The 15,219-nt window shown below is 48.3% G+C and overlaps 1 protein-coding gene across 1 annotated transcript in view; it reads right to left on the reverse strand.

Moving 5' to 3' along the window:
• PAPPA (pappalysin 1) overlaps positions 1-12,771 on the reverse strand; it is a 243,408-nt gene extending 230,637 nt beyond the window's left edge. The window contains exon 1 of the mRNA XM_053204718.1: positions 11,988-12,771. Coding sequence (XP_053060693.1) covers positions 11,988-12,408 — 421 coding nt within the window. The 5' untranslated portion in view covers positions 12,409-12,771. The remainder of the gene's footprint in view (positions 1-11,987) is intronic.
• Positions 12,772-15,219: the final 2,448 nt, after the last annotated feature.

Below are 15,219 nucleotides of genomic sequence, written 5' to 3' on the forward strand. Positions count from 1 at the left end.
CACCACAAAGTCTCATAAGATCAAGGGAAGCAGATGGAAAGGCCCCCCTATCAGGACGGAGGGAAATGGATGAAAATCCAGGCAACAGATATGACTGCCAGGACACTCGAGGCCCAGTAAGAACCCGATTAGGGGGAGAGGGGGAAATCTGAGAGGAGAGCAAAGCTTGGGATTATGTGCTGTAGTGCACACACAAAACAAATGATTTGCAAACAGGCAAGGGGCTGAGAGGGGAAGGCCAAGGCTAAAATGTGGCTTGGATTAGAGAGGACAAAATGTGATTTGAGGAGGCATTTAAATGCACTGCCCCCCTCCCCCCTGTTTTGGAAGGCCAGATTTCTTTTCCCTCCTGACTTCTTTGCTCAAGGGGAAATGGAATTAACCACTGTGTAATGTTTTTGAGTGTGACGCACGGGTTAGGTCATGTGCTTTGGTTACGTAATGCAACATGCCTGAGGTTCCTGAGCTCTGGCTCTCAGAGTCATTAGGCATATAGCTGGTTCTCTTATCCAGTCATGCATTCATTATACAAAAATGTATATAGTGTCTTTATAAGCCAAAGGCTGTGCTAGGCAGTGAGAAGTGGCGATGACCCCCAGTGTGCACACAATTAAATGTGACAATTCCAGGCACTTTGGTATATATGTGCAGAGGGTATAGTGGAGACAGATGGACAAGAGAGGTGGGGAGCAGTTGGGGAGGGTTTCCCAGAAGAGGGGATCCTTGAGCAGAATCCTGTGGAAGCTGACGTGTTCTACAAAATGGCACACGGGGATACAGGTAGTACACCAACTAAACAAAGTGATGTGAAAAAAGCCTAGGGTATCTGGGGGAATTGCAGATCATGGCAGTGCTACTGAAGGGTCTCTAGCTAGAGGTGAAAGAGTCACATTTGCATTTTCTGGAAGACTGACTGTTGGGTGTTGGAGGAGAGACTGAAGGGGTACAGTGCAGGGGTTGAGGCCCAGAGAGGCGGGCATTACGATACTAGGAAAAAGGGCAAAGCAAGAGATGCAGAGGGCATAAGCTACGAAGAGGAAAGATTGGCTTTAAAAATGTTTAAGAGGCAGGATAGAAATGGGTGACTGACTGAATACGGTGGGTGATCTCTCTAGAATGGGTGACACCAAATGAGAACACGAGGAATTCTGAAGGAAAGGTGATTCAGCTTTGGACATACTGAGTTTGAAGTGCATGTTCACATCTCCAGTGGATCTATGAGTCTGGAGTTCAGCAAAGCCTACAGATCAATGGTGCTCGTCAGCAGAGAGATGGTGATTACCCGACGGGAAAGAACACAAAGTTAGGAGACAAGCTGATGGAGGTCTGGCCTAAGACTCAGGGGACAGAGGACTTACCCAGCTCACTGATTTGGGCCAGGCATTTCCCTCACCAACCCTCGGTTTCTCATCGATGAAAAGAATGGCTTAGGTGAGTCCTGACTCACACACCTTGGTTCTTGGAAATTACATGGAATTGTTATTTCACAAAACAGAGTACAGTGTGTATTCACTTCTTATGTTTTCTGCCTGGGTACTTTGCATCTCTTAGAACAAGGCCATCTTGCTCCTGATTGGCCTGTTATCATGTATTTTTCTATTTTCTCATCAGCCTTTGTAGCTGCAAGATCTACAATCTCATTAGGGAAAATAGTCCCTCCTATATGAACACATTTGGTCATATTCTGCCCAGCCACATTTCATGTCTATAGAGCAAAAGGAATTAAGAAAAGATGGAATGGGACAGATTATAGGAGTAACTTCTTGATTACAAAGGGAATAGGTCCAGGTTAGACCATGGGCTTCTTGAAGGCAAAAGGCTGAACATGCTCCCCATAATTACATCTGCAGATGCCAAGCTGTGCTCTCCTGCTTTCTAGACTTTCTGCCTCTGTTTCCTCCAGGTGAACTGGAACCTGGGACCTTCTCGGGTTCTCTAAAATTGAAACAGGGTCACCTCTCCTACTCTGCCAGGTTCCATGGACCCTGGGTCTGTGGCAAATAATATTGAAAACCAATTGTTTTTGTTTTGTTTTTTTTTCTTGTTTTAAGAAACATCTAAGCAGCCAAAGTAAATGTGTTTGGTGTGAGGAATAGGAAAAGAGAGAGAAAGGAGGGAATAAGGAGCAAGAGGTAATTCACTGATAACAGTGCTGGGGATTCCCAGAAGGAAAACAGGCTAACAGATGGCCATGGACCACAGAATTTAGGTATTTTACTTCATGGAATAACCTGATTAAAATGATAGACAAGCCTAAAAAGCCAGTGGTCTACTGTGATGTCCATGAACTTGCCTGAAATGGCATTTGTATAGTAAGAAATTATGAAATGTGAGTATTTTAACCATTAGCCAAGTTAAGTGACCACTGGAAAGGTCACTCTGTGAGTTCTTTGGATATTTATGTCAGTGATGCTTAGCAAAATGATTGAGATGGCTTCCAGCTATTGGCAAGTACCAATATTACCTAAATAATGTCTTCAGTCAGTCTTTGACTACAATTCTACCCATTAGTACTTTGCTTTTTGACATAAAGTTTTCTGGGGAGATATGAAAGGATATATCTCTATGGAAGAGCAATGTTCTAAGTTGTTGTCAATGATAACTTAGCAAGAAGGAATACCATGTCATTTTTTTGAGAGTGTTGCCAGGGGTGAGGAAGCAGAAAAGCGTGTGGGCACTGGGCCCTTGAGGGGGACAAGCACAGACACCACCTAGTGGAGGAAAATGCACCAGAAACAGAAAAGAACTGGAAATGTTGCCAACTTTACAAATTGTTCTTAGGTCGGTCCTGATTAGGATTATGGAATCCTGGGAGATCTCTAATCCTAGACCCTAGGAGTGTCTCTAGGGCAAAGATAAATTCATCCCTGCTCCATTGTACAGATGAGGAAAACTGGCCCCAAGAAGAAGAGTGACCTTCCCAAAGCCACACAGCAAGCTAAAGACTGAACTGGTCTAGAACTGACCTCTCCCAGCTCCTAGTCCACTCTTCCTCCTTTTCTAATATACGATGGCCTTCTCTAGATGGCCTCGGGTCTGCTCTTAGGACTCCTCCCCAATGCCACTCTCATTACTGTCTCCCCTGACCACCCCATTTAAATCTCACTCCTCCTGCAACCCGACCCCCACAGCATTCACCAGACCTTCTTCTCTATTTTTGTTCATGAACACATAAATGTGCGATACACTCACTCACTTACACTCTGTTTCCACTGCCTTCCCCCACCCCCAAACATAAATTCCCTGAATGCAAGGCTACTTTCCTCTTCTGTTGAGTGCTCTGTATTCAGGGTCCCAAACTGTACCTGCCACGTAACTCATGTGTAAGAACTCATAACTACTTGCTGATGCCTGAGCATGGGATGGACACATTTTTTACAGTGTCCCTTGTTGTTATCTGTGTTCCTTAGATTCTCTACCATGAGCACACATTGCTTTTATAATACGAAACAATAAACTGTTTGTATTTTTACCTTTCACTTTACTTTTTGTTTTATGTTAAGATGACAGTAATGTATCTTTCCCGAGTGGCAAAGAAGAGAAAGGCAATCCCTGGCTTTGCCAAAGGAGATAAGCCTGTCCAGCTCACAGAGTCATTGAGAGAGTTAGAAATAATGTGTGGCAAGGTGGCAAGGGTCGGACACACATAACACCAACATGAGTTAACGTTTACTGTGCTCACCCATGGTCTAGATTCCATTACTAAGCATTTTCCACATGGAGGCCCAGTTAATCTTCAAAACAACCCCATGAAGTAGAAGCCAGTGTTATCCGCATTTTACAGATGGGAAAAGTGAAGCTTGGAGATATTAAGTAACTTGTCCAAGGTCATGCGGCTAAGCAGGTGGGAGAGTCAGGAAGTCAAACTCAGGCTGGCTGACTCTTGGGTCCTATGATCAACCACCACAAAATACTTCCTTGGTAAACACATGCTCCTTTCCCCTGTTTCCTGATAGTGTCAACTTCTCCTGAGATTAGGCAGATGCAGGTCATTACCCCAGAGCTCCAAAGGTTTCTAGAAGGTTCCCAGGGCAATTGGAGATGGAGATAAATGAGGAGCCAGAAAAGTGAGAGATGGGAGTGTGTGTGTGTGTGTGTGTGTGTGTGTGTGTGTGTGTTGTCACAATGTGCATTGGATTGTCGCAATAACTAGCAGATCCCGGGGGGATTCTTAGGCATGATACAAGATGCTCAATGCTTCACAGTGTGTGCGATGGCTCCATAGAGCTAAGAATGTCCTCACTCAAAAGTTTCTTATTGCCCAGCAGGGGAAGTCACTGGCACTTCCAACATGCCCCTCCTAGACCTTTCCTCATGCTCTCCCAGGATGGTCAGTCACCCAGGTTTGCAGGTGTGCAGAGAGGAGGGCAGAGGGAACTCCTAGTGTCTGAAGCCTGGACTGCATCCCGACCTTCATTTGATCTGCTGTGTAACCTTGGGCGAGTCCCTGACCCTCTCCAAGCTGGCGCCTCAGTGTTTGGACACCTCTCAGCCCACGGTATACGCAGGGATCTAAGACTTCAAGCCTTCCTATGGCGCTCAAACTTTTAACGTATTTTTAACTTTCTATTATGGAAATCCTTAATCACACACAGAAGGGCAGATGAAAAATATCTTGAAGCCCATCATGGTTATCACCTGTTTTCCACAATAGTTATCAGTCTGCTGATCTTCTGTCATCTACCACACCCCCTATACCTGCATTTTACACAAATGAAACAGACATACTGGTCTTTAACCCATTAGTACTTCAGTATGCATTTCTAACAGATTAAGGGCTTTAAAAATACACAGTAACATTACCATTATCACACCTTAACAGAATTAACAATAATTCGTCAATGTCATCCCCTGTCCCTTCAGACTGTGTTGCTGAGGAGTCTGCCCATTCCTTCAAATGGAATCTTATAGAATTGCACAGCTTGTACAGAATAAGGTGAAGGGGAAAGTTGAGGGGAGGCAAAAACCTGCCCTTCAGCATCAACCCAAGGGATCTCTAAGATTGTGTGGCACAGTTTGAAAGCCCCTATTCTGTCCCTGCCTCTCTGTATGCACCCTGAGAACACTGAGGCCCAATGAGCACTTGTCAAGGTCACGCAACAAGTAAGCGACAGGATTCGGCAGATCTGTGAAGTTCCAACATCAAAGAACTCCGGTGATGTCACAGGTATGAAAAGATTTGCTAACTTGATCACTATTTATCATTTGTAATGTGAATAACAAAAACAAAGGTGCCTTCCCAGGAATGACCTTGATGGCACAAATCCCTCACATTTCTCACCTTCTGGCCCCTCCTCCTCTTGCTGACATGTGGACCGGGTTCTGACCTTGGCCAAGAGCTTCTGCCACCACTGTCTCACCAGCTCTCTGTGACACCCCGTGACACGGGGATGTTGAAGGTCACCAAACCTGAAATCCTCTCCCCTGAGGCCCCGGTGGCTGAGTTGGAGGCCCCAGGGCCCACGGCTCAGAGGAGGCCAAGCCACTATTGGACCTCCAAGCTCCTGAGTCCCAGGTCTTCAAAGGAGCCAAGTGGCCAAGATCCACAGGTCAGTCCTCAGTTAAGTATTTCCAATAAGTGCATCAAGGCATGAAGTAGAGTCCTTGTGCAGCAAGAGGAAAGATGAGGGGACACTGAAATAAATGAAAGGCAGTAGCCAAGGGGAGAAACAGGCACCTGCTGGGTTCCTGAGCCCTTGGCCTTAGCCTTAGGGAAACAAGGTGCAACCTGGCTGCAGAGAGGGTCCTCATACTCAGCGTGCTTGGGGATCTTCTCTCTTCCTCATCCAAGACACCTACAGCCAGTACTGTTTTCGGAGTGATGTCAGACAGGGCTCTCTGAAACAACAGACAACTGGCCCAGTGGAAAGTGGAGAGCGCCTCGGAACCGAGCTTCCCAAGTCTCTCCTCCCAACCCCTTGGGAGAGATTCATTTAAAATAAATAAAACTGACTTAATTTATTTTATTATATTATTTAAAAATATATTACATTATTATATTAGTTAAATAAAAATTTGAAATGCAGACAACTCAAGGTTACCTCCCTACAGGAATGTCAACACTTTAGAGGCGGCACCTGAAGGAGAGAGTGTACTTTTCAACACAGGAAGGGTTCTAGAAACGTGGGATGTCAGGGCCATGGCACCCAGGGGTTTGGGGTCAGCAGGGGAATTGAGAATGAAGGAAGAAGGGTCCTTTCTGGTGTTTGGTGACTCGGAAGTGAGACAGATAAATTTCTCTAAAGGCTTAGCTGCTAACCAGCTCAGTAAGTGGGAAAGGCTACTTCCCCTTTGCGCCTCAGTTTCCCCTCCTGCAGAGCAAAGAGATCTTACTGGATCAGTGAATCTCCCCTCTGGCGGCCCTTCCACATTACCTGACGAGGCCTTGAAACACACCAGTGCCCAAGCCAAGGCCAGACCCATGGCGTCGGAATCCTTGAGATGCAGCCCAGGCATCAGGATGTTTTGCAGGCTAATAATTCCAAGTGTTGTCAGGGCTGTGAACTACTAGACAATACGATCTCCCAGGCCCCTTTGAGAAGGCACAGTCTATGAATATGGTTTAATTCCAGCCCCTGTATAACGCTGGTTCTGAGTTTCCTGGTTGCACAATGAGAGGCTTATTCCAGTTCATGCCTGGGCTGACCGTGCACCACCCACCTTCCTGAAGTCCACCCCACTGAGCCTCAAGTTTGCTTTCCTCTATGCAGAGGGGCAAGGATGATGTAGCCTCCATCACCCCCAGCTGTTCATGTGAATGGCTGCTTGGGGGAAAGGGGAAGTTGAGGGCATCTGGGAAAGGAGCAAGAGGCATGTGACAGTAGATCTGTGGCCTGGACCCCACTATGCCCACTGTCTGCCTTCTGTTCCCAAGGGTGCATGCTCTCCTTAGTGCTAACTGGTTTCCTTATTCACTGGTCCAGTGGTTCTACACTTCCTCTGGCTCTTACCATCAAGGGGTCATCCAAGTAGGTCAAAGAAGAGGAAATGGAAACGCAAGGAAGGGATTGGGTGGGGAGTTTAATTGTCCCCCGGGACACATGGTCTACTCTAGACAGACTCCCCAGTAACAGAAGAGGGGATGTCCTAACAGTGCAAATAGGCCCGGCTTCCTGAAGCCCAAGCCAGCAAACCAGAAAAGGGAATGTAGTTACTTACTGGATCCTGTTACTGTCGACTGAGTCCCTAATATGAGCTGACACCGTGCCAGGTACTTCCTGCATGTTTATTTCACTGCACTATCCTGGTGTCATTCTGCCCATTTTACAGATGAGGAAACAAAAGGATAGGGAGATGAAAAGACTTGATTCAAATCACACAGCCAGTAACTGGCAAGAGACATTCCAAGCCCAGTCTGCCTAATCTGGCATGAAAGGAAAAACAGATCTGCTAGGTCAAATCCAGGGTTCCACGTGAGATTTACACTCATTCTCTATCCTCTTAAATCTGTAGGTGCACGGTCAGCACCCAGAAATGCAGAAAGGAATGGGAACGTTCTACAGCAGGATTAAAGAAGGGGATGTGAGTCCTTTCTCCTCTCCCCAGAAAGACTGCAGAGGAAACAGGCGGTTAAAACTCTAGTTGGCATCTGGGCTGTGCCTACCACAGGATGGCCTGTGGGACTGTGGACTAAGTCATTTCAACTCTCTGAGACTCCATCTCCTCCTCATTTGCAAAAAAAAAAAAAGAAGAAGAAGAAGAAGGAGGAAGAGGAGGAGAAGGAGGTGATGTGCACTTCCCAGGGTGTTTGTGAGGGTGAAACTTGCAGACACAAGGCAAGTGCCTCGCACGGTGCCCAGCCCCTTGGAGGCACCCAGGAAGAGCTGGTTTCCTTCCTGCCTTTAAATGCCCTCAACCCATAAAATTAAGACTGACATCTCTGGAAAATCATGCCCAGTCGTAAGAGTGACCCTTATGGAGCACTTCCCCTGTGTGAGCTCATTTAAGGAATAGGTACGTGGGCTATCCTCACTTTGTAGGTGAGGGAGCTGAAGCCCAGAGGAGTCAACTAGCTTCCCTGAGGTCACACAGCCAGTTAGGGGCAGAGGGGAATTCTCACTTAAGTAACCTGACTGCTAAAACTGGCTTCTAACCCTTGCAACATTCCAGACCCTGGATGCAACTAGGAGAGCTGGGGGCGAGCCGTGTTAATATATGGACCCCTTGAATCCTATCCTTGCCTGTTGCAGCAATTCTAAAGTTGGGAAAAGGCAGGCACTCTTCTGGGGGGTTGGGTGGGTGGTAGGAAGTGGGGGCTGCAGAAGGGAGAACATAAAAAAAGACTCTTCTGAAGAGCCAGCAAACTCAACAGTCCGACATTTAGAACAAAAGGAAAAAGTGTGGCAAGCCGAGGTGCTGGACGGGATTCAGGTAAATCCCTTTCTCCTTCAGAGCAGGAATTCTGGATCACTAAGGGATGGGGTGGGGGGAGGGCAGCACTTGTGAGGTCCACATTTCACTTATCTAACACGTCAGGAGAAACTTTAACAAGATTAACTGCTGCTTGGGGCCTCTGCTCCATGGAGCAAATTGAGTCTATTGTTTTGTTTTTCTCCTTCTTTCTTGTTCTTTCCAACTGGAGGGTTTCCGGGAGGGGGCAGCTGGGTATGAGGGGCAGGGGTCTGGATTGTGCCTGGTATGGGACAAAAGCAAAGGAGTGTTTTTCTCCTTCTTTCTCATTTTTTCCAACTGGAGGGTTTTGGAGAGGGGGCAGTTGGGTATGAGGGGCAGGGGTCTGGATCGTGCCTGGTATGGGACAAAAGCAAAGGAGTGTGTAAGACAGCCCCCCCAGCCCCGGACTTGAAAGGGAGCCCAAACTGTTGTGCACAAAGGCCAGCCTGAGCCTGGGTGGTGGGTCTGGGAGGGGGAAGAGGTGATGGTGTTTATTAGACACGTTCTCTCGGTGCAGGGGGTAAGGCCTGAAGACCGGATGCCTGAGATTAAAACCTAGGTCCTGCCATCCAGGAGCTGTGTCATCCAGCAGCACCCCTCCCTCCCATCTCTGTCTCCTTATCCGGTTACACAGAGAACTGGTATGTATGGGGGTAACCCCTGCGGACCCCTTTTCACTGTGGCCTTAAAGAATTCTTCGGTTCTAAAGACCCCTCCCCATTATTGGTGGGCCCTCAGGAGAAGCCTGCACACGGGCACTTTCTAACTTTGGCTTTGTTTTTGTCTGCATAAGCCTTTCCCTTTTTATTTATTAATATATATATTTTTTTCTTCTTCCCTTTTGGAAAAATAAAAGGCATGTTTTCTGAGCTTCAGAAGCACGCTGCTCCTTCACTCCTTCCCTCTGCCTCTCCGAACGCCTGTCTGAACTGGTGTCAGTGAAGTTTGAACCGGGGCAGAAATAGCATCCCGGGCGGATCTGGGAGCACAGCCCGCCTACCAGGAGCGGCAAGGCCTGCCTCTGCCAGACGACAGACCCGGTTAACAGCACCGTAAAATTAGACCTTTACGAAACCCAATTGAATCCTGCAGCAAAGAGTGATGTAAGGCAGCCTGGCCTGACAGCAAGGCAGCAACCCTCTGCCTGAAATAGCAGCGCGGTCCCTGCTGAGAGATGCCTGCTCTCTCAAGATAGGGGACCAGGGATTCCTACGAAAGTGGCGACGCCCAGCCAGAGGGAGCCAGCAGAGGTCAGGCAGCACACTGGGCACCCGAGGTCGCGGCGAGGAGGACGTGGCTTGGCACCAGCATCCAAGCGACCCACCTAGGGTCCTGCCTCTCCCGGCCTGAACTTACACGAAGGAAGGAGCTGAGAAAGTGCTTCTGCAAAGAACCTCAGTTTGTTTGCTTTTTAATTCAAGGAGAAGCAGGTTCTTTTGAGTCCAACAGTCTGTACGGTGCGGAGGATACGCAGAATGAGTCTTTTCTGGCTCGGGGCCAGGTGTTTACACACCGCCAATTCTGGCTCAGACTCAACTAGGGGAGGAAAAAAAAATCCACCAGAATCCTCAGGAGAAAAGCTCCTGGCTTTCTGGTGCTACACGACAGCAGTGCCTTTTCTTTCTTTCTTTCTTTCTTTCTTTCTTTCTTTCTTTCTTTCTTTCTTTCTTTCTTTCTTTCTTTTCTTTTCTTTTCTTTTTTTTCATTTTGAGAGGAATGTTATTTCCACACATAAAATGGGCCAGGCATTTTATACAAGCAATAATAACCTAACGTCCCCCATCCAATTAAAGTATTTTACTGCACAATCTTTGTGTGAAAGAGTGAATGAGTGCTCAAGAGAACGCGTGTGAAGAGAGGCTCCTTGTCTGAATTACAGACATTTATAAAGCAGACTCCTGTGGAATCCCAGGTGTTATGTATATATGTGTGTGTGTATAGATATATACACATACACGCATATATAATTTTTTAAGACGTATTTACTGCCTTTTCATTGATGATACCTATGTCACCCTGGGTCTTTCCCTCTGGAGGGGAAAGCATTCCAAATCACTAGCATGACAGGTACAGCTTAGGAAAAATCAGATCTACTCATTTTTTTTAATCATCTCCAAGCAGCAGGCTCTGTGCTTTCCAAAAGAGAAGTAAACATACCACGGCTCTGAACTGTCACCATCATCGTTATTATTATAAATAACATTTTATCTCTATTCTACAGTATAACCCCCTCTAGGTGCCTAGGACCTTGGGGGCTAAAAGTGAATGAGCTCAGTTTCCCTCTCCTTGGGGTGGGGGGGAACCGAGGGAAAAAAAAACCAGCATGTGATGACGTCAGATGTGGGGGAAAGTCACTTTCTTGCTCTGGGTTTGGGAGCGGGAGACTGGGAGCTTTGGGGGCAGATTCTTGGTAATAGCCTCAGAGTTTGGGTACCTTGAAATGGTCTTCAGGTAAAGAGAACAGCGTGGGCACATTTGAGAAAGTCCACGGGCAAGACAGAAAGCAGCAGAACTGCCGGAAGAACTCACAGCTTTCCCTTCGAAGAAAGTGTGTGTGGAAGGGGGTGGGATCACGAACCGCCTCCACATGTTTCCTGGCTGCAGCGAAGGGGGAACCCCTACTCTCACTTTAAGACGTCCTAGGACACGGCAAGATTGTTTGTGCAGGAAGGGAATCTCCCAGTCTCAGTCTGAAGAGGCAAAACTTTCCTTCTCTCCTCCATCGCCGCCCCCCCCCCCGCCCCCCAGTTGTATTAAAGGCACTGCCACAGATTCATTTAGAGGGAGAAAAATGGATGTTGGAGCATTTCTAAGGTTTGCAGCCCTCACAAAGTGTCCGGTTTCACTATGGGCTTTGCTGTGGAACAAGGAAGGGGAGGGTAAGGAGGGAGAACTCAAATTCATGACGGGCTCGTAAAAGTCCCAAATGAGGAAAGTGCCCCGTTTCGCAGCCTAGTTGGGGAAGACTGGATGGGTGTGCATTAGGAAGGTCTTGCCCCAGCCCGGAGTGACAAGCAGCGGGCTTTCAAGGCGAGGGCATGGGACGTGTGTGTGTGTGTGTGTGTGTGTGGCGGGGGAGAAGGGGGTGCATCTCACAGGCAGGCATCAAGCAGAGAACAACTTTGGGGCACTTTGAGGACTTCTAAGTCCTGCGTATCATAACAACCCTGTCCTTGTAGGCTTTCGGGGTAACGGGGCTAAGTGAAGAGAGAGGTCACCTCCATTAAAAAGTCAAACCAATGATCCCCCTAGCCTCTTTTCACATGCATCCCAACTGGGTCATCCTCCCCTCCATCCCAGAGACAGTACGTCTGACCATCTCCAACACGATGTACGTGCAGCAGGCTCCCCAGGGACCAGCCCTCACTGACTGCGGGTCTCGGGCCTCCTGGAGCGCTCCCTGCGCTCCTCCCAGGGGGGCGAGGCGCGAAGCCTTCCGAGTGCGCCCATTCCGCAGATGGGGCAAAGTGAGGTTCCAAGCTCACCCCGGGTGCCTTGGCGCCTCCGGCCCGGCGGTTCCCGCACGGACACACCCGCAAGCCCCCAGCCGGCCCGCCACCCGAGCCCGGGCACCCCGCCGGGGAGCCCTCGCCTACCTGTGATCACCGCCGGAGACCTCTGGCCCCCCTCCGCTCGCAGCCACACTTGCAGCGTGAACGCGTCCCGGGGCAGCTCGAGGTCGGCCCGGAGGCGCAGCTGCTCGCCTCGCCCGCTGAAATAGAGCGCCCGGCTCGGCGGGCTCGGCTCCTCGGCGGCGCCCCTCGCCTCCCGCTGCTGCCGCCGCCGGGGGACGCGCACGGCTTCCCAGGCACCGCCCGGCGGCGGCGGCGGCGGCGGCGGCGGCGAGGCGCGGCGGCCGCGGGCCGCCCGGGTGGCGCAGGTGGCCGGGCCGGCGGCGGGGCGCGGGGGGCGGCCCGCCCGCGGGTCTCTCCGGGCCCGGCGGGGGCGCTCGGCCAGCCCGCAGCCCAGCGCGGCGCTCAGCAGCCCCAGGCGCAGCACCCAACTCCAGAGCCGCATGTCCGACGGTCCCCCCCGCCCCCCCTTCGCCCCTGCACCGCCGCCCGGAGCTGCCAGCTTTGGGAGCCTCGGCGCCTCGACTTTCTTCGCTTCTTCACCCTTCTTGGGCGAGCCCCCCCTTCCACTTGCTTTTTTCTTTTCTTTCTCGCTTCCCTCCTCAAGGTGTGTGCTCCACTCCCCCCACCTTTGAAAAATACAGCCCAACTCCTCCTGGTTGGCAATTAATTTCTCTCCCCGCTCCTTTATCTGCCTTATTTCCCCCCTCTAACAGCTGGTTGCCTTCCTCCTTGTTTTATTTCATTTTATTTTATATGATTTCTCTCTTCTAAAAAAAAAAAATCTCCTCTAAGACACTGATCCGCTGAATTCCCTCCCCCCCAAAGATGCTCTAATTTATTTATTTTTTGCGTCCTTTATAACACAAGCCACAGCCCCCTTCTCCCCCCCCCCCAGTCCCCCCTCCCCTCCCTCCTTCTTCACAAAATGAAAGGAAAGAGGGGGGAAAAAGCCCTCAGAAGATGAGTAAACAAGCGTATGCTAATCTGCTCCCGAGCGCTCCACCTTCCCAATTGAATGAGTCCCTGTTAAAACTGCGGGGATCATGACTAATCAATCAGTTTGGAGAGGCCGAGCTACCCAGCCTTCCTCCACTTCGCCGGTTGCCTCCTCCGTTCCCGCTTCTCCACCCCCTCCTTTTTTTTTTTTTTTTTTTAAGAAGACAATCTTAAAGTAACAATTTAATGAAATTCTGTACACACCCCCTTACGGTCCTCCCAGCTCTCCTCATTCCTGCTCAAAACACACATTCCTGTTTTTGTTTTGTTTTGCTTGCTTTTTTTTCCCCTCCTTCACCACCCACCCACCACCCCCCTTATTATTATTATTATTTTTTTTTTCCCTCCTGGCAGGAGAAAAATCTCTCTCTTCTCTCAGGATCCCCTTTGCACTTTGCTGGTAAACCTCATCCTTCTGTGTAGCACAGAAAGGGTCTTGAAACTTGATTCTCTGAATTTTTTGTAATGCTGTCTCTCTCTTTCTCCCTCTCTCTCACTCTCATCTCCCTCCCTTCCTCCCTCCCTCTTCCTCTCTCTTCCCTTTTCTCCCCCTCTCCACTGGCTTTCTCTCTTTCCTCTTTCCTTCCTCCTTTCCCCTCTCTTTTGCCTTCCCTATTCCTTAAAGTTATGCAATGGTGAATGTCCCCTCTCTTCCCTGAGCCCCCAATGCTGCTGGCTTCAGCTGGTCCAAATGTTGTCTCCAAAATCCTCACGGAACCATCAGGAACAACCAGAGGAAAGACGTTTTCCAAGGCATTTGCCTTTCCAAAGCTACACTCCACACAACTAGGTCTCTAAATACTCCTGAATACTCTTAAAAATATTCTATTGGCTGCTAGAAATTATTGTGGTTTTATATTTAAAAATGAGAAAAAAATATTAATTTGCCTGCTTTGTTGCAACCTAAGAAATTCAGGGTTTCTGACACTGTTCAAGTCACAGGTAAGGGTCTGATCATTTGCTGCTTTGTGGATCTGTTTTGAACTGGGACATATATGTAATATATTTTTGTTCTCTTTTTTCCCCCCTCTTTATGGAACTCAAAAGCTCCCCCTTATGGCAAAACAGTTCTTTTTTTTTTCTTCCAAGTGTTTAAGAAGTCAAAATGAGTTAGCAGTGGTGAATTACAAATTATTAATTACCAACATATTCAAATAACGTAGTGATAAAAATATGCTGTGTGAGGTTTGCATGTGGATAGCATGCTAGGAGCCTAAGGTGAAATTAGCTCCGTTAACCAGGACTTTCCTCCCCATGCACTCCTGTCCTCAGGGCTGCTCCAGATCCTTCTGAAGAGCTGGGATCATTCTCGCACACTTCAGGGAGAGTGAACAGCAGTGGAGAATATGTGTTGGTAAAAGTATGCAGATTTGTAGAATGAGCAAATGACTCAGACATCCCCTCTATAAAAGCCGGAATGTGGTATGCAGGGATTACGGCACTATTCTGAAAACAGGAGATCCTAGATTCAGATCTTCTTGGTTTGGGAAGAACTTGCCATATGGTCTTAGGCCAAGAATGTTTGAACTCGGTTTCTCCAGTTATAAAAGGAAAATGGCATTATATTAGATGTGTTTCCAGGATGAAAGGAAAAGATCTTTGGGGGTACCATGCCATGGATATGGAATGTGCCTAAGCAAATCGTTCACTTTCTGCAATTCCAAGTCATCTATGAAAGTCATGAAGTTGGCATTCAATAAAAAAAGAAGAAAAAAAAGAGATCTGTGTTGAACTACATGAATTACATCCTGCAAAATCCCCCTCTTTCCCCATAGAGGTTGGAACACGACTACTGATTCTCTTCAACCGTGGCACTTAGGCATTGGAAAGCTGTATTTCTTCCAGGGGCTTCTAAGTCATTGTATACAATAGTTCTGAATATTCATAGACGTTTGGGATTTTGTCAACTTTCCCACAAAGAAGAGTCATAACATGAGAGAGAGCATTCTGAGTCCCCAATCACTCCACCACAAGTCAGTGTTCTGTCCTCCGTGGGCCACCTTGGTTCACCAGCCTCCCGCTTCCCAAACTTTACAATGGGACTCTCTCACAAATTCATCTCGAGAATAAAATACGCTCTGGGTTATAATACTTTGTAAACTGTGAAAACGCTATTTGAATATGATTTTCTCTACCGTTGTTGTCAAGTGCCAAGTGCCCTTCAGGTTCTTAAAGGCAAATGAAAGTCCGCGAGGCCAGGTTTTCATTTCTCCCGTGTGGCAGATGCAAAGATAAAGGGACAGGTCCAAGTCTCAAG

This window comes from Acinonyx jubatus, chromosome D4 (assembly GCF_027475565.1).
Source record: "Acinonyx jubatus isolate Ajub_Pintada_27869175 chromosome D4, VMU_Ajub_asm_v1.0, whole genome shotgun sequence".
In the NCBI taxonomy this organism is placed as follows: Eukaryota; Metazoa; Chordata; class Mammalia; order Carnivora; family Felidae; genus Acinonyx; species Acinonyx jubatus.